The sequence below is a fragment of the Mangifera indica genome, chromosome 8 (genome assembly GCF_011075055.1).
Source record: "Mangifera indica cultivar Alphonso chromosome 8, CATAS_Mindica_2.1, whole genome shotgun sequence".
Classification (NCBI taxonomy): Eukaryota; Viridiplantae; Streptophyta; class Magnoliopsida; order Sapindales; family Anacardiaceae; genus Mangifera; species Mangifera indica.
In genome coordinates, this window is record NC_058144.1 from 11154910 (window position 1) to 11181944 (window position 27035).

The window sequence follows — 27035 nt, forward strand, 5'->3', positions numbered from 1 at the left end:
TTATATATAAAAATTTATTTTTTATTATTTAAACTATCTCTTTCTATTTCAATAGGGGGTACTCTTCTTGTTAAAAATTTTGTTGTTCGAAGAGATCAAAAGGGGGCAATTATACTTACAAAAAGATTGAACTGAATTGAATGGCAACACAGAGACCCCATATCTCCTCCACCCCACCCCACACCCCAAACTCCTAATCTTTAACCGGCCACCATCCTCTAGCCACGTGTCATCCCTGATATCCAAACCGCAACAAATCCCAGCCAAGCTTCTCCATGCCTTTGCTTTATCACAATACCATCACCTCATCAACAATTCGATCTTTTTCATTATTAATATTATAAAAATATATTTTTTATTCATTTTCCTAACTTGGAAATTATCATTTCACCCCTCTACTATTCATTCAAATCCTCCCATGTTCCTCCTTCTCCCACTTCGATATCACCTTATAATATGTCCAAACCAAGGGGTAGTCACAGAAACCCATACACAAAAACAAAATTAACACATCAGCCTTCCATCACAGAAGAGAATTCCTTTGCATTCTAACAAACTGCCATCTGTTTTCTGTCATCAACCCTTTTCCTCCTCTTATTTGTGTTCCAAATTTTCCCTGGGAAAGAATCCAAAACCACTTCTTATTATGTTAGACTAGAGCTAAAAGAGTTCCATTTCCTTTAACCCCATTTGCAAAATTGTACCTTCTGTTTTAGAGAATTAGGAACAAAAAAAGGGAAAAATGGCAATTTGTACAGTATACACAACACAATCTTTGAATTCAACATGCTCAATCTACACACCATCAACAACAAAAACCCAATTGAGTTTTCATCAAAAGCAACTGGTTTTGTTCAGTAGCAGCAAGAGAAGTAGAAGCAAGAGAGGTGGAAGCAACACGTGTGTTATCACATGCGCAGCCGGCCATTCAGAGACGGTTGTAATCGGATTGGCGGCTGACTCCGGCTGTGGAAAGAGCACCTTCATGAGGAGGTTAACGAGTGTTTTTGGCGGAGCAGCTGAGCCACCCAAGGGCGGCAACCCCGACTCTAACACGCTCATCAGTGACACCACCACTGTCATTTGTTTAGATGATTTTCATTCTCTTGATAGAACCGGAAGAAAAGAGAAGGGCGTCACGGCTCTTGACCCTCGCGCCAACAATTTCGATCTCATGTATGAGCAAGTTAAAGCTTTAAAGGAGGGCGTTGCGGTTGAAAAGCCTATTTATAATCATGTCACTGGTCTGTTGGATCCTCCTGAGCTCATCAAACCTCCAAAGATTCTTGTCATTGAAGGTTTGCATCCAATGTAAGTGAACTGAACTCAGGACTCCATGCATCTGAATTGAATATCTTCATTAATTGCTTTTAACTTTTGATCGCTGAAATTAAGAATCTAAATTGTACTTCCGATAGAGATATTAATTGTATGGCTGAGGAATCTGGGAGTCATTGTAGACTGTTTTGTTTGTCACCTTTTCCTACTTGGGGTTTCATAGTATTTTGGCCGATTTTTTTATATTCATTATTCTCTGAATATGCTTCATGTAAATTACCATGAACAAGAAAACAGAACTCAGATGCTTTCTTCCGTCTTCAAACCAATTCCAAGTAGCTAAAGATCAAATTTAAGGGAAAATTATATAGCTTCGTCTTAGTTCCCAAGCTTGAACTAATTGGCTTTTTATTTACTTAAATTATCGTACTTGGTTGAAGGTTGTATGCATATATAATACATTTAAACTTGATTTTTGGCACAAAAATTTAGGTTTGATCAACGTGTGAGAGACCTCTTGGACTTCAGTATCTACTTGGACATTAGCAATGAAGTTAAATTTGCATGGAAAATTCAGGTAATCATGTCTTGCGTATAAAATGGATTTGGTTTCGTAAAATCCTGTGATCTGACAATGCTACAATCCTTGCAGAGGGACATGGCAGAGCGTGGACACAGTCTGGAGAGCATCAAAGCTAGTATCGAAGCTCGAAAGCCAGACTTCGATGCTTATATAGGTAAAATCTCTTTGTTGCCTTGATGCAATTCATGTACATTTTGGGTAAACAATTTACTGGATCTCAATTTATTATGTGTTCGGTTGATGTGACTGGTGCAGATCCACAAAAGCAATATGCTGATGCAGTTATTGAAGTGCTACCGACTCAGCTGATTCCGGACGACAATGAAGGAAAGGTTTTGAGAGTTAGGTTGATAATGAAAGAAGGAGTGAAATTTTTCAGCCCGGTTTATCTGTTTGATGATGGCTCCACTATCTCATGGATACCCTGTGGAAGGAAACTTACTTGCTCATACCCTGGCATCAAATTCTTATATTGCCCCGAAACTTATTTTGGCCATGAGGTAATTGTTTTAAATCTTCTAAACATAGTACAATTCAATATTCAGATAGTCTTTGATAAGCAGTACAGACTTAGGATTAAATGTAAGAGCGACAAGATTGAAATTAAACAATGTGGACTTTATGATAAAAATAACTTCATGGTTTTAAGTATTTCAGAATGTGCAGCCTGGAAAATTTCATTCAATCTTAATTGCCTTGAGTGGTTGCACAATTATTCTACCAGCCATTTCTTTTCTTTGTGGGTATGAATCTTGGGTTTTGACATGGTGCCTCTTGTACATTGCTTCGCGAACCATTTTGAGTTGCATTTTCAGAACTTATTCTGAAGTGATACTAATGAATTTATTATGTTTTGTGTTCATATTAGGTTTCTGTTCTGGAGATGGATGGGCAATTCGATAGATTAGATGAGCTCATTTATGTCGAAAGCCATCTAAGCAACATATCTACCAAGTTCTATGGAGAAGTCACCCAACAAATGTTGAAACATGCTGATTTCCCTGGCAGTAACAATGGAACAGGTCTCTTCCAAACCATTGTTGGTCTGAAAATAAGAGATCTCTTTGAACAAATCATCGCCAGCAAGGCTGTGGCTCCTGCACAAGCAACTAAAGTTTAAAAGGGACTGCCTTGCATATAGAACAAGGCACTGAGGTTCTTTAAACCATCTTCCTATTCCACATTTTCTTTTCTCCTTTTTTTCTCTATTTTCAAATCCCTTCTAGCTTCGATTGAGTGTTAGGCCATTCCTCATAAGACACTCATATATATATATATATATATATATATATTTGTTCCTGTTATAGTCTTTGGAGACTTGTTAATATAAGAGAATCAAAAGCAGAAATCGAATTCATAGAAATTAGGAATCTTTTTCTTACCTTTTATATATTATTTGATAAGTTCCATTACTCTGGCATCACCACCATAACTGCTCAATATCCAATTCTATCCATTGTTCACTTGTTAGAGGTCACTCGCTATTATTGGATTTTTCTGAAAATTGGAGAAATTCATTGAATAAGCAAGAAACATGAGATGCAAACGTCATATGAATAAACAATTTTCAGAAACCATCATTTTACAACCTGCTCAGTCGAAATGTCTGTATTTGATTGTGACAAAGCTGTTAGTTGTTACTAGAGGTTTGCATGGTCCGATTTAGTGATGTTTGAGAGCTTTTTTAAACTATACCAAAAAAAAGGTTTGAAAATTTTTCAAACTAAATCAAACTATTTTGGTTTTCAAATCAAACCAAACTAAACTGAAAAAATATAGTTTGATCTGATTTGGATTATGGTTTGAATCATAGTTACCAATATCTTATGATACACAATATGTTTCTTACAATATGATATGATACAAGTAGAAAACCATATGTATCATAAAGTTTATTGAATTAATATGATATAGTAAATGTATCTTATGATACGATATATATTACTGATACGGATCGACACATTTTTTAGAGAAAATGATAGTACAAAATAAGTGTTTATGAAAAAAATTTCAAATATTAAAGATGTTTGTGATATTTTTTAAAATAATGACGTGTTAATTATAATTTTTTATTATTTTATTTTTTAAAAGACGTATTATATGATATGCTATATGATACATAATATAAAAAAATTAAGTTTTCGATACATGATTTAACTACCATAATTTGAACCTTTTAAAATTATATATATATATATATATATATATATGTGTGTGTGTGTGTGTGTGTGTGTGTGTGTGTGTGTGTATGTATAAAATTTAATAAAATTAATTGAATTATAATTTTTTAAAATATAATATAAATATGTAAAATAAATATGAAATATATATACAATATACATTTAAAGAAAATGACAAAAAAAATTGTATACCTAATTATTTATTGGAAAATTTTGTCAAATATGGTGTGTGTGTGTGTGTGAAAATTGCCCAAACTGCAACGCAAAATGAAAAAAAAAATTTGGAAAATTTCCAACCCAAACCAACTCAAACTTTAATTTTTAAGTTGTTCAATTAAATTTTATGATTCAAACCGAATTATGCATGCCTCTAGTTGTAACACTTAAAAGGTATGTCCAAAAGTCATTTTGGTCATTTTATTTAAATTAATAATTTTGAAATTTTGTGAAGTTGAACAGTCATGCATATTGGTTGTACACGTGTTTGTGTGTTGAAATCGTTCATGTAGTGTGAACAATCGTGAAATGGATAGTTTTGTAAATTGAATATAATGAACAACCATGCATTAGTAGTGTAGGATCATGCATATGCAACAGTTAGGAATAAAATTGTGTCTATAGGTATTGGAGAGCACGACTCATGGTAGTTGTATCTATTTGGATGACTATGCATAGGGAATGCATGACCGCACATAACGTTTTTATTTGAAAATCGATATAAAGCAAAGTGTGTTCAAAGAGTATTGTAGATTGATTTGTTCATCATTGGAAAGAAGAGCTGTTGGGAACCTCACTGCTATGTGAAGACTTTGTTGTTCATCGAAGTAAAGGTAAGTAGGGCTTTATTATTCTAATCTTAAAATGGAAAATGTTATATCGACATGTTGGACATCCTTATATATGATTTTGGATGATTGTTGAATAAAAGGAATGTTGTATGATGATGAATTGATAGGGATTAATGTCTGTTTACAATGAATTAATGATTTAAAGCGATAATGCAAATGAATTATGAACATGATAATCTATGATTGTAAAGTTTGAAGAATTGAGCATGCAAAATTATGATTTTTGGAGTGAAATGCATGATCAAGGGCTAGAGACTTAATTTTTGTCCAATAATCAAAAGTGTGAAATTAAGAATTTCATATGGCGGTGAACAACCATTCATGAGTGGTACGCGATTTTTACACACAAGATTGTGAATAGGGTGCATCATTGTGAATATTGCGAAATGATGCACGATTGTCACAAAGACATTGACACTCGTACATGTGAGCAAAGTTGTGCATGATCATTATAATGTGTAAGAACATATAATTGTCACTAGGACAATGATTTTTGTGCATATGTGTAAAGTAGTGAATGATTATGCATAGAACATTCTTGCTTGTTCATAGTGTTGAAATTATAAAAATACCCTTAAGCTATGTGAAATTAAAGGGGATTAAATAAGTATAACCTTATATAGATGGGTTAAGGAAAATTAAGTATAAAGGTGTTTGACTATGTGGACGAATGCATGTATCCCTAAAAATATGGATTTAGGTCAAAAGACATGAAATGTCATACTATGTGAAAATGACTAAATGAATCATAATAAGCTACTGGTTGTGTGTAGTATAACACAAGAGAATGGAAGATGAGTCATTGTTATGTGATCTTCGACTAAAAAAGATTAGTAAAGTATAAACCCTTACTGTTAATCTGGAGTGAGCTCTTGTTGTGTGATCTGGGGTGATAATTATTTGTCATGTTGTGTGATCTTGACATTATGAGATATGGTGTCATTGTTTTGTGATCTTTTACATGGGGTATCGTGATACTGCTATGTGATCTTTAGCATGACAGGGTTAATGTTGCGTGATCTTTGGCTTAGGTTCAGAGTCACTATTGTGTGATCTCTTGCTTATAAACCCAATGTGAAAGTATGAGGGTTGTAGCATGATACCTATGAGATGTTTTATGAACACGCCTATATGGGGGCATTCGCAATTGAGGTTGTGAATCAAGTAGTTCACTTATAAGTTATGTGCATTAAAAAGAGAGCTACACCAGAGAGTTTTCACATAGTTAGTGAGATGTTTCATGTATGCGCTTGTGATATACACCTTTTAAGATGACTTATAAGGTAGTCCATTTATGAAATTACATGCATGAAAAAGAGGATTGCATAAATGATTCTTCGCATGGTTAGAGTGTTTACGCTTATGCAACTTAAGTCTGATTGATATTCGTTTTATGCACCTAGTAAAAATGTTAAGTATGATAAGAAGTACCATGTTTTCATGAGAGATATGTGTGATGTTGAAAAGATTGTAAAGGAGTTGTGAATGTTTGCATGACATTTGTATGATGTCAATGATAGGTTATGAGATAATTGTTGAAGCCTAATGTCATCAAAAGAAGAGGTAGTTGAAAAGCCCTGATAACAAAGTCGTGCGTGAGAATTGCATTACTATTAAACGGAACATTTAGATTAAATTATGGTTGTGTGGATGTTATAGTGTCTGATATATCACTTATTTATTGAATGTTTTCACACTCATGCATCCGTTTTAATTATACAGATAGGAGATGAGTCAGACATTATTATGTGATGAGAGCAGGTTATCTAGCTTGGATTGCATGTCGGAGGACTTGATATTATATGTTTTAGTTATATTTATATGGTTCTTATTTATATATACGGATGATTTTATGCACATATTATATTCAAATGCAGTACTTTGATTTTTATTTATTACGGACACCTTTTTATATGCATTTTTATAAGATGTTTATCATGCTCATATATGATTTAATTATTAATTTCCATTACATTGAATGAAAGTGTTTAAATGATTTTGAGTAATTTAAGAAGACATGTATTCTCGAATTCGTATTCTCTTCTAAGGGCATGCTTCAAGAGAGAGGTGTACATTAGGGTCATGTCTTGCCTTATGGAAATGATCCCTCAAGTCAACTGGAATAGAAAGATCATAAACTGCAACTGCAAGCCTCATCAAGTTTAATATATGCTCCATTGCTCATTTTCCTCCCAGCAACATAAGCCTCAAGCCTTGTGGTGGAACTCATAGGGAGAGGATATTTTGATATGCCAAGGGTATAACATGAGGATTGCCAGCCACTAACTCCCCATTTGTAGCACATTATGGCCATCAATAAATCTATATACATTAATAATGAAAACTTGTGTACTAATGATACATCATTATCAATACACAAATTAGTACTCATTATTAATATACATAATTTTACATCTCCAACCATAATTGTAGTGGAACAAATACAAACTGGGAATGCACTCCTAAGAAATTAAATATTTGTTCCATGCATAAAGATATAAGGATTCTTCCTCTTACGTTTGGTTTCCGGGATGATTGGTTCCCTTGCTTTTCAGATTTGCAAGATCTTTTTCTTTCCTTTGTCCTGAAAAGCTTAAAAGGATTTCGATTAGAACCGTCTGTAGAAGGTTTCGGGTTCTTGACCTTCGTGGTCTTAGTTCTGGAATCAACATTGTTTGCCAACTTAATTGGGGGAGCAATGGGACAAATTGGAGCTTCAAGAATCATACGATTTTGAATGAAATATGTCCTCATCTTTATAGGTACTACTTAACAGTCCTAAGAATTCCGCATTCTCAGTAAGTGATCTGCATTTGAGCATGCTTCTGGATTAACACGCAATACGCAATTGAAAAGGAGAACTTAAATGCATCGAAAAACAAAACCCACCTAAGAAAGCACTTTAAAATTGAGTCAGAGCTTAAATTAAGCAAAACGTATGATTGAAAACCCTCAAGGAAAAACATCTACAAATAAGTCAAAAGCATAGTTACGGTGAATTTACAAATTTGTAAAGGCCAAAAGTCTTATTTCCACCCAAGGTTTGGTCCATTCCCAAAACTCCACCTGTTGAACCCAAATATCTAACTGTCATCCAACTTCTATTAAAATTTTTTATTAAGGTCAAAGGTAAAATTATCATTTTACTAGTAATATTAAAAAAAAATATAATTTTATCTTATTTTCCTCTTCTCAAGTTTTAAAAATTGATAATTTCACCACACATCAACCTTTTCAGCTTAGGAAAGTGACTTTCTCCCCCCATATCCCTAGGGTTTTTTTTCTTTCCTCTTTGGCCGCCATCTTCTGCAACGAGGACTTCCTCTTCCCATCCCCTTTCTCCCTTTGCCATATCTCTCTATTGGCAGATGAAAAAGAAGACGAATTATCTTCGTCTTTGTCCACGAAGGCAATTCTTCCTTGCATCATCTTTGACTGCTAACGAAAAGAGACGACTGAAGGGAGGAAAAGGGTGGGAAGAGGAAGTTGCCATCGCTGGAGAGGGGAAAAAAAAACCCAAGGATATCTATGGGGTTTTTTTTGGGGAGGGGAGCGAGGAGAGGGAAGTCACTTTTCAAAATTAAAAAGGTTGAGATTGAAATAAAATTGTTTTCAAAGTTGGGAGAGAAGAGGGGGGGGGGGGGGGGGGGGAAGTGTGATAAAATTATATATTTTTTAATATTATTGGTAAAAATAATGATTTTAGTTCATTTTAATAAAAATTGAATAACAGCTAAGTGTTTAAGTTTTCTAAACTTAATGTGGTGGGAGATTGAGCATGGACCAAACCTTAGATGAGAATAAGTCTTTTGGCCATTTGCAAAAGATCTAAGGATGCTTCTAACTATTACTGTGATAAATTTAAGCTGAAATTATAAGTCATGTATGACTTCAGATTTGATTTGCTTGAAGTAGTATATGTAAGTTCGATGTCATTTTGCTTGTTGAATCAAATTTGCATGAAACCGAGTAGCAATGACGAAACCCAAAAGTTGTTTTATTTTGATAATTAAAATATGATACGAAAATTCATCGTCCGAAATCGAAACCTCATCGAAGTCTACAATCTAAGGAAAATAGAGAACAGTTACATTGGACCTTTAACTAGTGATTATAAAATTAGAAGTCGTGCTTTACTTTGATCAAGGGAAAGAGTAATGACTGATTAAATTGACGTAGTTTTGGTCTATTTGCCAAGATTTACAATGAAATATTAAACGTTAATTTGTATTTATATTAATGGACATGAGATGAGCAGTCTTTAGTGTTCTCTTATTGAACAAAAATTCGCATGAGATATCCATTGCAAATGTCAAAAAATAAAAAAAAAATTCAACCTTCTGATAATTCAGCCAACAATCGCCAGCAAGCTTTGCCTGACTGCTGGAACAGAGCAAATTAAAGAGCCAAATATTCCAGTAAGTGCATATGCAATGGCACAAAACGGAAGTGCCTCAGGCTCCTTGGCTGACAATGCTGCTGTTCCCAGTCCGTGAGCACTACAAACAAACAGAAAAAGATTAAACTTCTGAGACCCGGGTTTGTTTTTGAGCTGCATGCAAACCTACTTTACTTAATGAATAAAATTACGCATACAAATAAATCTTACCAACTTATTTTATATAAACTGAGATAACATGTGATTGTTTACTTTTTCTTACACTTAAAAATTCACTCAATTACATATTATCATATTAGGATACATAGATAAATTAATACGATTTGTTTGTAGATGTAGTATTATTTGGTATGTGACAAAGTAAGTATTACCTTGATGCTGTTGCTATTCCTCGAGCAATGGGATCATGAAACTTGAGCCTGTCAAGAGTTGCTTGCACAAAGTTTGCTCCAATCAAACCAGTTACCACCACCACAGCAGCTGTGAGAGATGAATTGGCACCTGCAAACAGTTCCGAAAGCTATTTTGTTGTAAAGCTCTCCGGAATAAATAAACCTAAAATTGCAGAACATTGTTTAAAATGAAGTACCTTCAAAAAGTGACACAATGCTGAGGGCTAAAGCGACGGTTATGGATCTGGGGAGAATAGAGACAATCAAAGTTGGCTCTAATCTAACAAGTCGTCCCAAAATAGCAGTTGAATACAATGAAAAGACGGTTGATACAATGACAGAGGTGAAGATTTCAGAAGCATGTCTCTTAACAAGCTGAAAAAGCATAGGGAAAAGGTGTCATTTCATGAAATAAAACTGTTGAAACAGCAAGAATCAAAATGGGAAAAATCCTGAAGTTGTATAATGAAAGAATGAGTAGCTACCTTTCTCTGTTTAAACATTGAGAAGGCAAATGAGAGAATGACAGATCCCAAAAATCCCATTAAAACATCACCAGCACCAGGATTAGGGGATGCCTTTGTCAGGTAATAACCTGTGTGCATTGAAAGAAAGCTTACCAAATCAAAAAACATTTACATTGTTACAATTTGCATAGAGGAAAATGACAGAATAAAAATCATTGTATCTCTAACAAACAAGTTGCTTGGGATTTCATGGTTATTAGAAAACTTGAACTTTTGAGCATTACCTAGAACAGGATCAAGTCCCAATCGCGAGAAGTATCCAAAAGCAACTGCTGCCAAATCTGCAGATAGTGCACAACAAATAATTGGATGGAAAACCTTCTTTACATCTGATGGCAACCTGGATGCCACAAGGTCACAAATTTAGTTCTTTTTTCTTGTATGCAGAGATGGTTTAGAACTTACAAATGGATGAGAAATGAAATTATACCAAGAACCAACCATGTAGCCTAACACAGTGGATGCTAGTAGGAATGGGAGGCATGTTCGAGCACTTGTCCCCAGGGCGGTTGGGTAAAATAATGCAGTGACGAATGAAATAAGAAACACTCCGGTCCATGCCCACAGTTCAGTCAAAGAAAATGGTGAGGGTTTGGACATAGGCTCTGCATCAGTCATTTCTGTTTTTACTAGTTTCCTCACTGCAATTGCAGTGTAACCTGCAACACAAAGTGTGGCTAACCACCCTCCAACTGCAGAACACAAACACAACCTAAATAGCATCAAACTCCGAAAGTGATAAAACAAAAAAAGCTTTGTACAAAAGCACACGGCTGATACTTGAGCTTAACAGCAAGAAGCATTTCTATCTCAATATATTCTAACAATTTCTTCAAAAAATGGTAATAAGGTCAGCTCAAATATCTAATGCAAGCTCACGTCAACAACAGAATTCAAGTATACTTTACATCCTTATTGGTATTTCTAGTATTTTCTTCTTTTTTTAACTATAAACTTGACACAAAAGCTGAGTTCATAATTTCAAATGAGGAAAAGACTCTACTCCAAACAAGGACGATGTCAATGGTGATCATTAAAGAGACATATCGAGCTACTAATTTTCATTACCACGCAATTTCATGTGAGGTAATAGAAAACTGATTGAATGAAATTCATGTCCTTTTTCATTTTATTTACTGATTAAGTTATTTATCACCTGTTGGTAGGTATTTGAAGCAATGAATAATAACATGATACAATTTAAGACGTAGACAAAGTGGATGGCCTGGCTACCTTTGTGTGGTTTACATAAATTAGGAGACAATTACTTTCTTTTACTTCTCAGCAAAGTTAAAGTAAAAACCAAGAAAGAAGTAAATCAAATCAAAGGGTCGGTTAAAACAGGACATCATATGAAAAAAAAAAAAATTGCAAACCAAGTTACACTGTCAAAGTGAAATAAAAGTAAAATTGAATTTAAAAAAACAAAGAAGTACCAATAATATAGCAAATCTTGAGGCCTGAAGCAGCGGGAATATCTCTAACTGAAAGAGGCAGAACAACCAAAGATGGAACATAAAACAACGGGAGCCATCTTTGAATGAAGAGAAGCGCTGGCTCAAAGAAGTTCATCAAGTTTGTTGCAGCAACTGGGATTGTAGAATCAAGAATCATCAGAACGGAGAATATGCAAAACATCCCAAATAAAGCACTGGGAAACTTAATAGCCGCAGCCACAAAAGCCTTTTTCAAGAACTTGTCCACGGCAAGAATTATCCCAAGTGACACAACCAAGTGCGAAATCCCAAACGCCTGAAAACAAAATGAAAAAAACGTTATCACTAAACCATATTGAAAAACTGAGACTTGAAATAATGAGACGCACTCTTTGGGAGACAGTTGTAAGACTACCGCCATCGGAACTCAAAGAATTAACTGAAAATTTTTGTATCCTTTTAGAATCCATTTGTGGGAACCTGGACTTGAGTCCAAGAACTGTAATGGGAGCGTCCAGTTTCTTAAAACTGGGGAATTTATGTATGGCTCTGACGCCATGGAAAGGAACAAGTGTCGGTCTGTGGGAAAGACTTGGCTTTGAATTGATGCAAACTGTAGGGAAAGCGAAAGAGGAAGCTGCTGTATATTGGGCTGAAGGCAAAGGCGTGGTAGCCATGGAAACACAGTTCAAACTCAAGTGGACTCCAATCCGATGAATCCATTTTTTTATTCTTAAAATAAAAAGTTGGATAAATTGAATGGACGTGAAAAATCGTCGAGCACAGGAGAAGATAGAGATCTTATTTGAAGTCTTTTTAATTTTCTTCCGACTGAATGTACGGAAAGTTTCCCGGGAAGTTTAAGAGTTACTAGAATAAAACGGTACCGTTTCCTGCTTCTTGTTTAAAATAAATTAAGCTAAAGGATTTATTCTCTCCCAAATATTACTTCTTTTTTTTAATTCTCACCATTTATTTTTTTAAAAATTAAATATCTATCAATCTATTAAATTTTACTATTAAAATTAAGGATAAACAATTATTTAACTAAAATATTTTTAAAAAATAAAAAAATTAGCACATTTCTTCTTTAACTTTAAAAATCTAACAATTTTCATTTATTTAAAATTTGAAAAATAACTTTTTTTTTATAATTTTTCTAGTCACCACTACCAATAGTTAGAGACAGCGATGATCATGCTCTCTCTCCCTCCTAGTTTCTCTCTCTATCCTGTTCCACCTTTGAGCATCATTGACTATCTTTGTTAAAGACAAAGATGAAATCGTAGGATTCATATTCATCTTGATGATGGACAAAGATGGCTGGTGGTGGCTGGAGATGGACCAAGATGAAGAGAGAAGTCAAGAGAGAGAGAGATAACGTAGTTGTTGCCATTTTCAATTATCGACAATGATTATTGAAAAAACCTTAGAGGAAAATAGTTATTTTTTAAATTTTAGGTGGAAAAAAATTGTTAGATTTTTAAATATAAGGAGAAAATGTGATAAATTTTTATTTTTTTAAATATTTTAGCTAAATATATATTTTTTTCTTAATTTTAACAACAAAATTTAAGATCCTAACAATAAAATTTAAGTGATGAATGAATATTTATATTTTAAAAAATAAATGGTAAAAATTTAGGAAAAGAGTAATATTTAGATATAAATAAGTCTGGAAAAAGTGGCCATAATAATGAAGTGTTCCTTTTTATTTGGGATGCCTTCAATAATGATAATTGGAGTGAATTTCATTTTTCCAATCAGTGATTGGCCTTCGGACATTGATCATCTACAAATGCATAAATGTTACATTTTCATCTAAAACGATAAAGTTTGGATTAAAAAAAAAAAGCAAAATTGTCAATTCTTTTGTAGTAAAAATTGAAATTTGCAATAGATTTGGAGCATTACTCATGCAACAGTCAACAACCCACCACAATTTGTAAACACTGTAATATGTGGTTGCCCATAAATTCAATGCACAAATTCTGGCTTTATACCATTAACACTGCGGGAATCATCTTGACAACCCACCACTTTGACACTCTTTTTTAATCACCAAAACAAATCCCATCATAAGAATAAATCTATTAATTAGTTTTAAATATCAAACATGACATACAAATACAACAAGAAAACACTACATCATCAAATTTGATAAATTTTTTTAAAAGGAAAGGAAGTATAATGGTGGTTGATTGAGATGGTAGAGGTGGGTCAAGCAAAGGTGTATGCAATCAAGAGGTAAGAGATGATAAAAGGGTAGGTTTGGTGAACTTGTGTGCAACAAAGAAATAAGAGATTGTGGGTGCAAGAGAGTGTGGGATGGTTTGCTAAGGTAAAGGGGTGTGATAATGATCTTAATTTTATTTAAATAAACTATTTATGTTTTTAAGTTTAATTTATTTAGTTGAATAAGTCAAATTTTTAATTTTATATATGATAGTTGGTGGGTAGTTTCTTTCTAACTGATGGAGATGTTATTTGTATTTTTCTCTATTTAAGAGTAGGAAATAGAATGTAAAAGGAAGAGATCTTTTTTGGGTTTAGCCAACTAATGCACCCTTAATTGATTTATTAAAGAAAAATGAGTACTAGAATTGGACAGTGAGATATGAGGAAACCAAACCTGTCTTCAAATTAAATTAATAATAAAAAAATTGTATTATCAATGTCTTAACAATATCAAAATTAAAAGTCAAACTTAAAAAACAAATAAAAAGTTTGTTGGTTTTTTATATTCTCTTGGTTAGGGTGAGTATGTATGGTGTGCTATAGGCTTTTTCTTTATGTTTGGAGTCTTATTCAATTGCTCATTTGGCATCAATTGATTTTCATTCCCTAACGTCCAACCCATAAATTGCTTTTAAAACAGATTATTATATAGAATTAAAAATTTGGGTAATCAAAAAAATTAATCTGGTTATCCAATAAAATGGTTTGGGTACTAATCAGTTTTTGTATAAAATCGGTTCGATTTTGGTTTGAAACTTTTTTCAAATAAAAAATTTGGTTTGGTTAACAAAATTAATTAACTAGTTTGATTACCCGATTTTAAATAGTCTTTGTCTTCATGTATGATGTGTTTATTGGTGGGAACAAACTTTGTAGTTAAAACAAATAATGTTGCAAACACATATTTTAAAACATAAAAGAAACTCTCACATAAGCAATAAAGATGACAAAAGTTTCTACCTGAATATGACTTTGTATAGGAGCATAAAATCGGTCGACATAATTAGGTTATTGATCACTTAGTTGTAAGGAGGTGACACTAGTGTTATATATTGTGTCTCAAGTTGAAACAAATTTGTTGGAGTAGATTAGAGAAACGACATAAAGAAATGTAACTTATGGAAAGCTTATGCAATAGGTTAATAAAGGTATTGTAAGAAGGAATTATGATGAAGATGGGCTTCTTAGATTAAATAGAAGATGTTTATTTGTGCCTTTAATTGGAAGAGTAAGGAAGATCTCGCTCAAAGAAACTCATGACCTGTAGTAGGTGAGACATCCAAGAGTTTAGTGCAAGATGGTCTTGTTAAATCAATTTTATTATTTGTCAAAGATGAATGACGTTATTGAGGCATATTATAACACCTTTTTCTAAATACATACCCCTACTTAGAATATACATATGAGGAGATGTGTTAAGCCAAAACCATACTTAAACATATGCAATAATAATAATAATTGTATGATAATTAATAACCTCTATAACCCTAAAAAAAGTGCATAAAATGAAACAACAATAATTAATTCTAATCCATATAGAATACGTGAAATACAAAATTACAAATGAATGTGCACAATAACAAACCAAATCCCATTTAGTGCATAAATATAAATAGAGTTCACAAATGCAAATGATAGAAATGGCCCTCGTCCCATGTTGACCCGTTGGCTCTTTTGCCACCCTGTTGCTCTATAGTCATACTTGCAAAACCATAAATGGAGCACTTGAGTGAAACATACTTAGTAAATAGGTGACCTCTTGACACCCAATATAACATAAGTAATCACAATCTCATATGCGCCATTTATTTAATCTTTTTATGATATTTCAAATGTTTTTCCAGTATCTCAAATATCCATTTGAATTATGTCAGAACCCAACACCTAATCTCCTATGGGTTTGTCATCCTAGATGGCAATGTTAAATGATATATAACAACATTTTGAATACCTAGTGAAAGCATATGACATCCTAGATATCAAATATAAAGTACACCTGGTACATTTGTCAATCAAGTTTTGAGTTATGGTTATCATATCACAAGAGTAACAAGACCTTGAGTTTTTACCTATATTGCACAAGTATCCTAGATGCTAAGACGTCTGATGTCAATGCTTACATGAGCATCTTAGATGTTAAGGGGCCCAACGTTGGTCTATAATCATCAAGTAGGTATCAAGGTCACATAGACTAGCTCTGATGCTTTCACAATCACACTGCATACAATTTAGTGGCCAAAATAAGATAATATATCATTCAGTTTTTGACTTTGAATCACTCCAATCGGGGTTTATATCATCATCCATACAGTTAAACACTTCTAGAATCCATTCATGTTGTCATACACAAAGACTGACACTCACAAATAATTTCCACCTTTATGTCAACAAACACACAATCAGACACTCTCAAATAATTTTTGTCTTCATGTTGTCAAACACATAATTAGACACTCTCAAATAATTTCTATCTCTTATTGCTTTTGTTAGGGCTATAATATTTTTATGTGCCTTCATTAAGGCCTTATCATTCTCACTCTTTGTATTCATCTTTCATAAGGGTAAAATAGCCATTTTCATAACCATATTTGAGTATGACAACTTTATATGAGCATTGCTAACTCATATGTGTGCATTTCCAAATTTCCCTAATTATACATAGGTGTGTATCTTGCTATACTCATACGACCATGCAATTTATCTACATGGGCATGCAGCTTATGGGCAAGATACACGACCGTGTGTCCTATACAACACAGGTATTTACCTGATCCTAAATTAACACGCTTGTGAATTTACCTACATGGAAACTAATTTACCCAATTATACACTATAGTGTTAACTATCACACATAAACATGTAATATAAATTTTATAGATTCTCGACTTTGTCTAAATTGCACTTTTCGACCATCTGGTCGCTTTTCTAGCATCCCAACATACGCTATTCAGTCAAGTACTAAATTCATACATATTCCAATACATTACCACACAGTTCACCTAAAAATTGTAGTCATTACATCATCTTGAATTTGAAACTAAACTCATCATAGATTGAACTCCGTAATCTTAAATGATCATATGAATTTACTTATGGAGATTCAAACTTCAGCCAATCACACATGAAACTAACATAACATACTTAAAATCAATGGAAAATCATTACAACATAACTACTACGTATGAATCAACAAATCGTTAAAAGTCTAAGATCATAACTACATCTAAGAATAGTTTTAACCATCACTAATTCAATAATATTCGACATAAAACATATCATCACAAGGCCATATAATGGATTATTCAATCATTTATAATCACAACAATGTCAATTCAACCAAAGAAATCTATAAAATATAAGAGCCACTGTACTTACCTAACTTCTGATGACAGAACAAGTTTTAGATGGCAGAAAATAATCTCTAGACCTTTTCTTGCATCCATAGGCTTCCAAACTATCAAATCCTCTTATTTTGCTCTATTTGATTTGGAAATACCAAGAAAAAAAATAGAGGCAAACACTCTTGGAATTCTTTTTATTTTTAATAGTTACACATGATATATAGTCGAGTATCTTCTATATCAGGTGTGCATGTCATTACCCAAAAACAACAATTTTTAAAATACTACAAAACTGTTTCTTATCCAAAATTCAAATTCATTAACCATGCATGGGCGTATACCCATCACACACAGATGTGTATCTCATCCAACCTTAGCCATTTTTCATGCAATTTGTTGAAAAGATCATTTTGCCCATGCAAACACACACATGGGCATGTTACCTCTTCACATGGTCGTGTACGCCCTAAATCACATGTACTCAATTAAACAAGTATACTTAAATATAATTAGAAGGCAAATGACAAAACAACTTTGAGCATACTTGTGGGTGTTATAAATATGTGAAGACATGTCTTGTATGCCAATAAGATAAAACTGAATGGAAGAAAAAGTTGGACTACTACAGCTCTTGCTTGTCCCAATTGGTCTTTGGATATCAATTTTCATGGATTTCATCAGTGGCTTTCAAAAGGTAAACAAACTAACATATATTTTAGTTGTGGTTGAAAAGTTCTCCAAGTATGTAGTTTTCATTGCAACATTGTCATCTTGTCCTTCAAAGGTTGCAGTGAAATTATTTTACAAAAATTTGGTGAAAAATTTTAAGATTCCTATAGATATAGTAAGTAATAGGAATAAAAGGTTCACAGGTCGATTTTGGTCTTCTTTATTCAATATGATAGGAACTAACTTAAAGTTTTCGACTACTAATCTTCTATAAAACAATGGGTAGATTGAAAGAATCAATTATTTGTAAGGGGAATACTTAAGGCATTATACGTCGATAAGTCAGAAAAAATAGTTAGAGTTACTAAACAACATATAATTTTGTTATAATTTGTATAGATTATCATCTACAGAGAATAATCCATTTAAGATTGTGTTGGGATATTAACCAATGATAACTTTAGATGTTGCAAGAAGAACAATTGATGGAAAGTGTCATATAACCTACAAGTTTGCTAAAAACAGAAAGGATTTGTTGGAATAAGCATAAGGTAGCTTGAGAAAGACTACTAATTAGATGAAAAAATATGTTAATGAGAGTTGAAGATTTGTTGAATTCAATGTTGGTGACAAGATATTGCTAAAAGTTACTCCACATATATGAAAAAAAAATCAGTAACAAGATAGTGCACTGAGGATTAATACCAAAGTATGATGATCCCTTTTAAATGATTTAAAAAGTGAGGAATGTTGCCTATAGATTGAAGTTGCTTGAGAGACTTAAGGTACATCCCACATTCCATGTTAGTTTTTTAAAAGAATTCCATGAAGATGAAAATGAACCTGGCAGGAGCAAGATGGCCAAAACATCTCTAATCATCAGAAAACAATTTGAGGAAGATGTTAACGGGATTCTTGACCATATTGTTCTTAGACAAAGTAAGAATATTAGGACAAAATTCCTGGTTTTATGAAAAGGAAAACTAGAATCCAAAGCAATATGAGAAAAGGACACCATTTTATGACAATTTAAGAGGTAGATAAAATAGCCAAGCACATGGATAGGTTTAATTGAATTTCCTAATGGTTCTAAATTAAGTCAAAGATTGGTTATTTGAAATTGTATTTGAAATGCATGTATATACTAAGGTTAGGGAAGCAAATGTTATTCTGATTCATGAAAAATATCCAGTTGAGAGTGACACTTGGGTAATAGTTCAGACTAAAAAAGGCTTCACTGAAATAGATAAAAAGTTTTGTGCACAGTTTTTTCCTTAAGGCAATGGCAATTCATGTTGAGAAGTGAGAGATTCTTAGTTTTAACTAATCAAGCAACAAACAATCTCTTTGGTGGACTTAACTTAGAAAGGTCAATATGTCAAAGATGGTTGGAATTCTTTGTGGAATTTGATTTTGCATGGATACACAATAAAGATGTTGATCCAAGGTGGAATGATTTAGATCGAATACAAACCCTGTCAACAAGAATGTTGAATTCGACAAGTAAGGCGTTTTGTCACACTCCTAACTATTGAGACTAAAATAGAAGGCTAAATGTGCGACAAGCTTGTGCCAACATAGATTATACTGTATAATAGGGGTTGTATAGACTGTTTGCACTAATCGATTAGACATACTTATATATTGAGATGCTTGAGATGAGAGTATGCAAGGATGTTCAAATAATGTTTTATCTACCTAAAACAAGGTTGGTTGGCTCACAGAGATGGCTAATAAAGAAATAACATGCAATTTTTGAAGATTGGTTATTGGATATAAAGTTTAGTGTGCCTGCTTAATTTACATGGGTTGCATGGGAGCAGTTATGCATATGGTGTGTTGGCATTGCAAGAAGCTACTAAGTGAAGGCAGATGATTCTTCTCATCTTAAATCTTGAAATTCTTTAGATAAGACCCTACAAAAGTGTTAACTTATGTGTACTTGTCTTTTGTGTGTGTTGTATAAATAGGCATGTGCCTTATCCATGAATGAGAGAGAGTAAGCATTTTTATATGTAATTATCCTTTGTAATCACATTTAGATAGATTAATAAAGGATTGGAGTCCAACCTATATATGTTGGGTCATTTATATTTACTTGATGCTTGATGTTTGTAAATAATGCACACTAAATTCACCATTGTTGGATTGTTGAACTTACATCATTTTAACAATACGTGTCAATTGTGGGAGGAACTTGGTTGAATCATAGGTGCCAAATTGGAAAGGAGATCAGACTGAAATATTGCTCTTGTGACACTTTAAACTACTAGGTGTCTTGTATTGGGCATGTTTTATGAAAGGAGGAAAAATTAATTACCTCTACATATTGGGAATGCATTTTTTTGGTAAATATTACGGATTTAATTAAATGATCCTCATTTTTTCTTACATATATCCTTATTAATATAATAGAAAAAGATGATAATGAACTTACACAATATGCAAGGGTAAAACCAAGCCCCTTGAGGGTAGGCTTGAACCTCCCTTTAAATCTGAAAAATTATGAAAATTATAGGCTTGGATAACTGTTACAAACTTGTTATGTCTACCCTTGTTAGAGGATTGAACAATTGTTTATAGGCTTGAATAATTGTTAAGGCCAAACCCACTTCCCATCTACACTATTTGAAGGAAATTAAGGAAAAAAAAAATGTTTCTTTAAGCCTTTAGGCATATAAGTTTGGTGTGAATGTGAAATTTTGATAATTCAATTCTCACACTTAAAGGCATACAAATTTATTGTATTTTGGAGAAATTTGTTTGCCTTGCTTTTGGGTTGAGGTATGCAAATTAATTTAATTTTTTTTATCTATTCCATTTGTAACTTAAGTAGAAAAAATTAAGAATAATGAAATCTTCAAAAATTAATAATATGTGTATGTCTATTAGATACCAATAATTTGCTTAATGAATTGCTTATGTGTAACTCATTTCTTCTTTCTAATAGATTGGCCCAAAACTAGAAACAAAATTTATTGTTATTTGATTTCAGTGTTAAATTTATAACAAGATAATAAGTTTTTAATAATAGATATAAAATTTTCATAATTTGAGTTTAATATATATTGTAGCAATTTATTTAACATTTCACTATTTAAAAAAAAAGTAATGTTTAATGGTAATTTGCTTTTAAATAAAAATTAATATTTTATGCTAATTCTCAAGTATTAAAGAATAGTTCCAACCAATACCTTTTTGTTAAGGGGGCATCCATGTTCTGTCTTTGTTTATCAATCAACACAATATTTAATTAGATTCTAAATTTTATATCACAAATGATGATTTTTTATTTATAATTAAGGTTTGATTCGAATTGAGTTTGTTGAAATTAAAAATGAGTTTGACTCAAATAAATTTGACTCAAGTGAACCTCAGCTCGAACTCGAGTATGAGAGTTGAATATTTTTTAGTTCAAGTTTAAGATGTGTTCGACTCACTAAGCTCAAGAGTCTGAAAAAATTTAATACAAGTTGACTAAAATGATTTTATTTTAATCAATATATATCAAAACAATAACGTTTTTGTTATTTTTGTTTAGCTATAGTATGAAATTGAGCTTGAAAAACTTTGAGGGGAGCTTGACCAACTCAAGCTCTGCTCGATTTGAATCAAACTATAATTACAATGCAACACACTACTAAACAAATTTAGTAAATCTATAATATATATATGTAAATATATAATTATCAATTCTACTCAAGATTTAAATCATAAAAAATACATCTAAGACATACTTCATCTACAAAATTAATCATAATTTTTTTAAAAAAATTTATAACACTATTTTTATCATAAAAATTTAATATTGGTAATTAATTAATTTTATTATTGACTTTATAGGATTATAGAGTAAATGAAAGATGATAATATATGTTACATGAATATTTAAAAATCCTAGTTCTGTTACGGTCGATATATATATATATATCTAGCTCACAAACTTAGCATATTTTTGGTAACTTCTTTATTAAATAACAAAATGCACAAATAGAGTTGGATTTAAGTTGAACTTTTCGAGTTCTAGCCTGAAAACTTAATTTCTTCAAGCTCGAACTTTGAAGGTATTTGATTTGTCAAACTAACGAGTTTAAAAAATTTAATATGAATCAACTAAAATGATATTGTTTTGACCAATATATATTAAAACGATATCGTTTTAATATTAAATTGAATTCAAAACTTAATTTGAGCTCTATTCCTATTAAACGAATTAAGTTCAAACACATTTTAAATGAGTTCAATAAACTCAAATTCAAACTCGAATTTGATTTTACTTAAATCGAATTAAATTTAAACTCGATCTAAATCGAATCTAAACTTAGGTCCTTAGAGGTCAAATTCTCACTTATTAAAGAAGAGTTACCCACTATTGTTGTTGTTATAATAAGTTTACTTATTTTGATATAAAAAAAAATCATGATAAATACTTTTATATAAATTATAAAATATTGATAATTAAAATATGTGTTGTATTTTGATAGCTATATAGACATGTTAGCGGGTCAGAAATTATTCGTGGCACGATAAAAAATGATACGATTTGCTATTATAATAGATTATATTAGATTCATGAGTTATTCGAGTTGTGTTGAGGTCTTGGATAAGGGCCATGAGTTAGTCCAATACAATTTTTTTAAGAGATTAAAAAATTAAAATTAATTAAAATTTTTAAAAATTATAATTTTGTGGGCTGACTCGCAAAATCATGTAAGCTGCCCAACCAAGGCTTATAAATGCACAATCTAAGGAACCTTACGCTGTGTTGCACACGCTCCAATCTTAACGGATTGGCTAGTTAGACCCGCTCCGGCCCCTCGGCATGGTAGACCACACCAGAGCGGGCCACTACCATCTCTAGGGCTATGGATAACCATCTAATTTTAATAAATAAATTATATTTGTTTGTACTAAATCAGGTGATTCCTTTCCAGTTCCCAGTGACGAAAGTAGAAATTGTAGGTTTCGAATTAGAATCATTTCATTGTCAGTTAAGGATAAAATAAAAAAAAAATTCCAAAATCAAATAGAGAAGCTCATTGTGATCCAACAAGAGTAGAGAGATGAGAGGAGTAAGAAAACAAGGAACGGGAAACTACACAAACCCATGTTTGACCATGCATCAGCCATGGGCTTCCCTTCTCGTTTATGGGATCAAACGCATTGAAGGCCGTTCTTGGCCTGCCCCTGTCAGAGGTTTCACTTTCTTTTCTTTTCTTTTTTTAAGGTTTGAGTTTTGGGATTTTGTTTTCAGATTAAGACGCCCTTTGTGTTGTTTTTGAAATTAAAGGTTTTGTTGTTTGTAGGTCGTCTTTGGATTCATGCTGCTAGTAAGGTGCCTGAAGAAGCTACAATTAAAGCAATGGAGGACTTTTACAGGGAAATTTATGCACTCAATGGGATTAATGATCTCAAGTTTCCTCGGCATTATCCTGTTTCAAGACTTTTAGGTATTTGCCAGTTGTTAATCTCAGTGTACTAGGTCTAATATTTCTCTAATATATTCTTTAGTTATCTGCTTTATATTATGATAAAAATAAAACGACAATATTGTCTTAGTGACATCATACAGATGCAACTAATATGGCAAGAACATGCTATATTGAATGTCTTGTCATACATAATTTTATGAGTACCAGATCAAAATTTAACTTTATTTGGAAAACTAGCCTGTCCGTTTGGTACTTTTTTCATTAGGGTTGTCGATGTCTGTGTGTGTTGTGTTTGAGTCCTCAGAAGGTGTATGGACGCAAAAACTGCAGAAAACAAACATAAGAAAGATATGGACTTGGATTAAGTGTGGTGTGAGTAGAATGGTAAAATTAAGGTATTATTTTAGTGTCTTTTCAAGTTTAATAGCTAGGATGAAATCATGTAAGTTCTTCAATTTTTACTATATTCTCTCTTTGAAGTCTAAAAATTTTTATTTATTGGCCTGACCTCATGAATTATACAGGGTGCGTTGAAGTAGTTGGCTGTGTTAAGCGTGAAGAAGCAGCAAACTGGGAAGTGTTACCTGAAGGGGTGAGCTACCAACTTCCCTGATCATTCTGTTACCTGATTTATCAACTTAATGTTATTGTGCAGTCTTCGTGACTATGCTCACTAATTGATGCCATTTTCACACTGTAGGTGAGGCTAGAAGCACAAACAGAATTTTGCTGGCTTTGTGAAAATCCTCAGGTGAGTAATTTCACCTGCTGTAAATTACCATCCAACAATTACTAGAAGATTTTGATGAAGTGTTTCTGATGCGATCACATGTAGAAATTGTTAATCCCATTTGAGATGCGGGGATATCAAGGTGTTTATAACTTGGAAAAGAAGGTACATATGGTTCAACAAGTGGTACTTTCATTTTTTACTTGTGTCTGAATTGGGACTGACTGTTGCACTGGTCACAGATATATGAAGCTGCAATTAGGAGTCTCACTCTAGTTGAAAGTCCACTGCCAGTAAAATTTCCACTTCCAGATGCACAGGATCCTTTTTCCTTGAAACCAGGATCTATATCAGCTCAAGTCCCTGAAAAGAAATCATCTGTGGTGGAAAAATCATCAAATCTTGTTGCGGCCATTGCTGGTGCACAAGCAGCAGCTACACAGTTCAACAAAAAGAATCAAGATCTGCAAATGAATGTCATACAAAATGAGGAATCTTACTCCTTAAGAAGTCGATCAAAGAACAAAGCAGTGGAAGAGGATGGTTTTGATGAGGGTACTTCAGATTTTACCGAGGGCAAAGAAAGCTATCGCGTTAATCATGTGGAAAGTAGGAGCCACAATCAACCTCGGACAGATTTGAAACAGCATAGTGGGCCTCCTTCCAAAGTATGCAGTTTCCTATTACTTACTTTTTCCTTTTTCATGTTTTTGTTGATTGCTTGGCCAAACAACTAGCTTGTTTCAGAAAACTCACATATAAGTAAGAACAAGAGGCACAACATAGTATTTTTGAGATGCTCATATGTGAATGAATTATTATTTTTTTTCATCTAATTCTAGTACTGATCTTATATACCAAACTTGGGTCCAGTTTTGATTTAAATTTTAGTTGGTTCCAATTAATCATCTTCTGTACTAGTGCCTGATCATTGAGTCGGTTGTCAAATTCTTCATGAATTTTATACAATAATGAACTCTAGGGGATATCACTAGAATAATTGCAATATCCAAATCCATGAATAGTTATGAAATTCTGGTGATATAGTTTCAAAACTTGTCTTCCCAAATTCAATTGTAACAGATTCCAATGAAATCCAAACATTTAATCAAGCTACTTCATTTTATATTTTTTGAATTGCTGTGAAGCATTTATACTGTTCACTGAATTATCTTTACATGCAAGCACCAGATAGTAAAAGTGAAATGAATCTGCGTTTGCGGTAGCTAGTATATCTGGTATGCCATGCTGGATTAACTCCTTCAGCTCCTCAAAATAATTGATCATGGATCTACAATGTTGTGAAATTGGTGCATGTTGTTGATTTGTATTAGTGGTTGCATTGAGGCTGGCATTCTACATCCACATTCATTATGTTGATTGTGCTCAACAATGGTGGAAAAACATCTGCCTGGTAGAATAAATTTCAACTTCACTTGTTCATTGATTTTTAATTTGACAAACTATTGTTGTGTCCTTAATAAAGGTTTCCTATAACATTTTCCATTATGCATAACCAAAGGGATGCTGATGATCACAGTGTACATTCATTATAATAAACGCCTCTTCAATCACCTTTTTCTTTTTCCTCTATCTGTTGAAACATATGAATCATAATAAAAGTTGATTTGCACTTTATAAGTTGTTGGAATATACTAGCTATCTTGATTTCTTTACATGATAACTCTTTTGAATTTTTAGATTTTCGCCGCGGCATTGAGAGGCCTGAAGCCATCATGAGTTTCCATCTATTCTCTGGAGTTCTGTAAATTACAAACTTAGTTGTATTGGCACTGTGCATTTATAATCTGCAGACTGCAGTTAGTGAATACAGTGCATCTAGCAGAGCAATCAAGATCAAATTTCTTTTATCTACATTAGTGTGTGTCCTTGTTGTAAAGCTAACCTATTATTACTTTGTAACTTAAACGGTGTCTAAAGAATTTATATTACTCAATGCTCTGGTTGTTCCTGTATGGTTATATTCATTGGCCTAAAATATTATTATTTGACTAAAATTTTATGTTTGAATTGCTGGACCACTGGGTAGATTGTTTAGTGGTTCCATACCTAAGAAACATATAATATTCAAGTTTGGAAAAGCTAAGAGCTGAACTGAAGAGGCCTAAAGATGGTTTTTGTAAAAGAGAAAAATTTTTTTTCCAGTTATTAATGAGGAAAAAACATGGGTTGCAAGCTTTATAATTCCAAGAGTTATTTTGCTTCATAAAATTTATTAGAAGTTGATGGAAGGTCTCTAAAATTAGCCTCCTGGAACAGATAGCCATAAAACAGAAGTAACTCAGATATAGGAAACTGGAATAAGAAAAGAATATAATTATTTTCCTTTTTGAATAAAGAATCCTCAAAAGTAAACTAAGAAATCATTTAAAACATGATTTGAGTGACTGCGTAGCTAAGCATTATTGTGGTTGAAAAATAACAGTTGAGTTGGTTTGTTGTTTAAGAAAGACAACATTAATTGCTGAGAGTCATCATCAATCTAGCTATTTCTTTCATCACACTTCAACTCTCCTAATTGTTACCCTGAGGCCCGAACTAAAATTTTAATAAATCTTCTCACAAAATTTCATGAAATTTTCAAAAAAAAAAAAAAAAAAAAGAAAGTATACGATCCTTTAATGGAAATTGATTAAATTATTTTAATGGGTTTTAAAGTAATTAATTGCTATATCTCAAAAGCATAAAACAAAGTGTGGGCAACTATAATATAAAACAAGGTAGGATGAAATCTTAAAGTTTTACTTTTTAATTTTTAAGAATTGAAATATCTATTTATAAATTAATTTCTATTAAAATTTTTAGTTAGAGTATAAAATTGTTATTTAATAATAATATTTTAAAATATAAAAGTTTATATCATTTTATCTTCTTGTTTTGAAAAACTAACAATTTCTTTCTCAAAATTAAATTTTAAAAAGTAATATTTTTCTCCTACCTAGGATTTCATATTTCGTTAGC

At 32.5% G+C, this 27035-nt stretch overlaps 3 protein-coding genes across 3 annotated transcripts; 2 read left to right on the forward strand and 1 right to left on the reverse strand.

Moving 5' to 3' along the window:
- The first annotated feature begins 479 nt into the window (after positions 1-479).
- On the forward strand, positions 480-3273 carry LOC123222378 (phosphoribulokinase, chloroplastic-like). The gene is made up of 5 exons (XM_044645107.1): positions 480-1311; positions 1771-1855; positions 1931-2015; positions 2117-2361; positions 2730-3273. Exons 1-5 carry the CDS (start codon positions 743-745, stop codon positions 2979-2981), a joined length of 1236 nt encoding a protein of 411 aa, XP_044501042.1. The 5' UTR covers positions 480-742; the 3' UTR covers positions 2982-3273.
- Positions 3274-9095: 5822 nt separating this feature from the next.
- LOC123222617 (plastidal glycolate/glycerate translocator 1, chloroplastic) lies at positions 9096-12372 on the reverse strand. The gene is made up of 8 exons (XM_044645472.1): positions 12033-12372; positions 11644-11959; positions 10638-10899; positions 10432-10547; positions 10166-10275; positions 9878-10055; positions 9660-9789; positions 9096-9388 (listed from the first exon to the last, which is right to left on the reverse strand). The coding sequence occupies exons 1-8, from the start codon at positions 12318-12320 to the stop codon at positions 9238-9240; spliced, it is 1551 nt and encodes a 516-aa protein (XP_044501407.1). The 5' UTR covers positions 12321-12372; the 3' UTR covers positions 9096-9237.
- A 10287-nt stretch (positions 12373-22659) lies between these two features.
- LOC123222712 lies at positions 22660-26010 on the forward strand. The gene is made up of 7 exons (XM_044645632.1): positions 22660-23087; positions 23198-23341; positions 23848-23915; positions 24024-24074; positions 24159-24218; positions 24296-24721; positions 25755-26010. The coding sequence occupies exons 1-7, from the start codon at positions 22955-22957 to the stop codon at positions 25791-25793; spliced, it is 921 nt and encodes a 306-aa protein (XP_044501567.1). The 5' UTR covers positions 22660-22954; the 3' UTR covers positions 25794-26010.
- The last annotated feature ends 1025 nt before the right edge of the window (positions 26011-27035 follow it).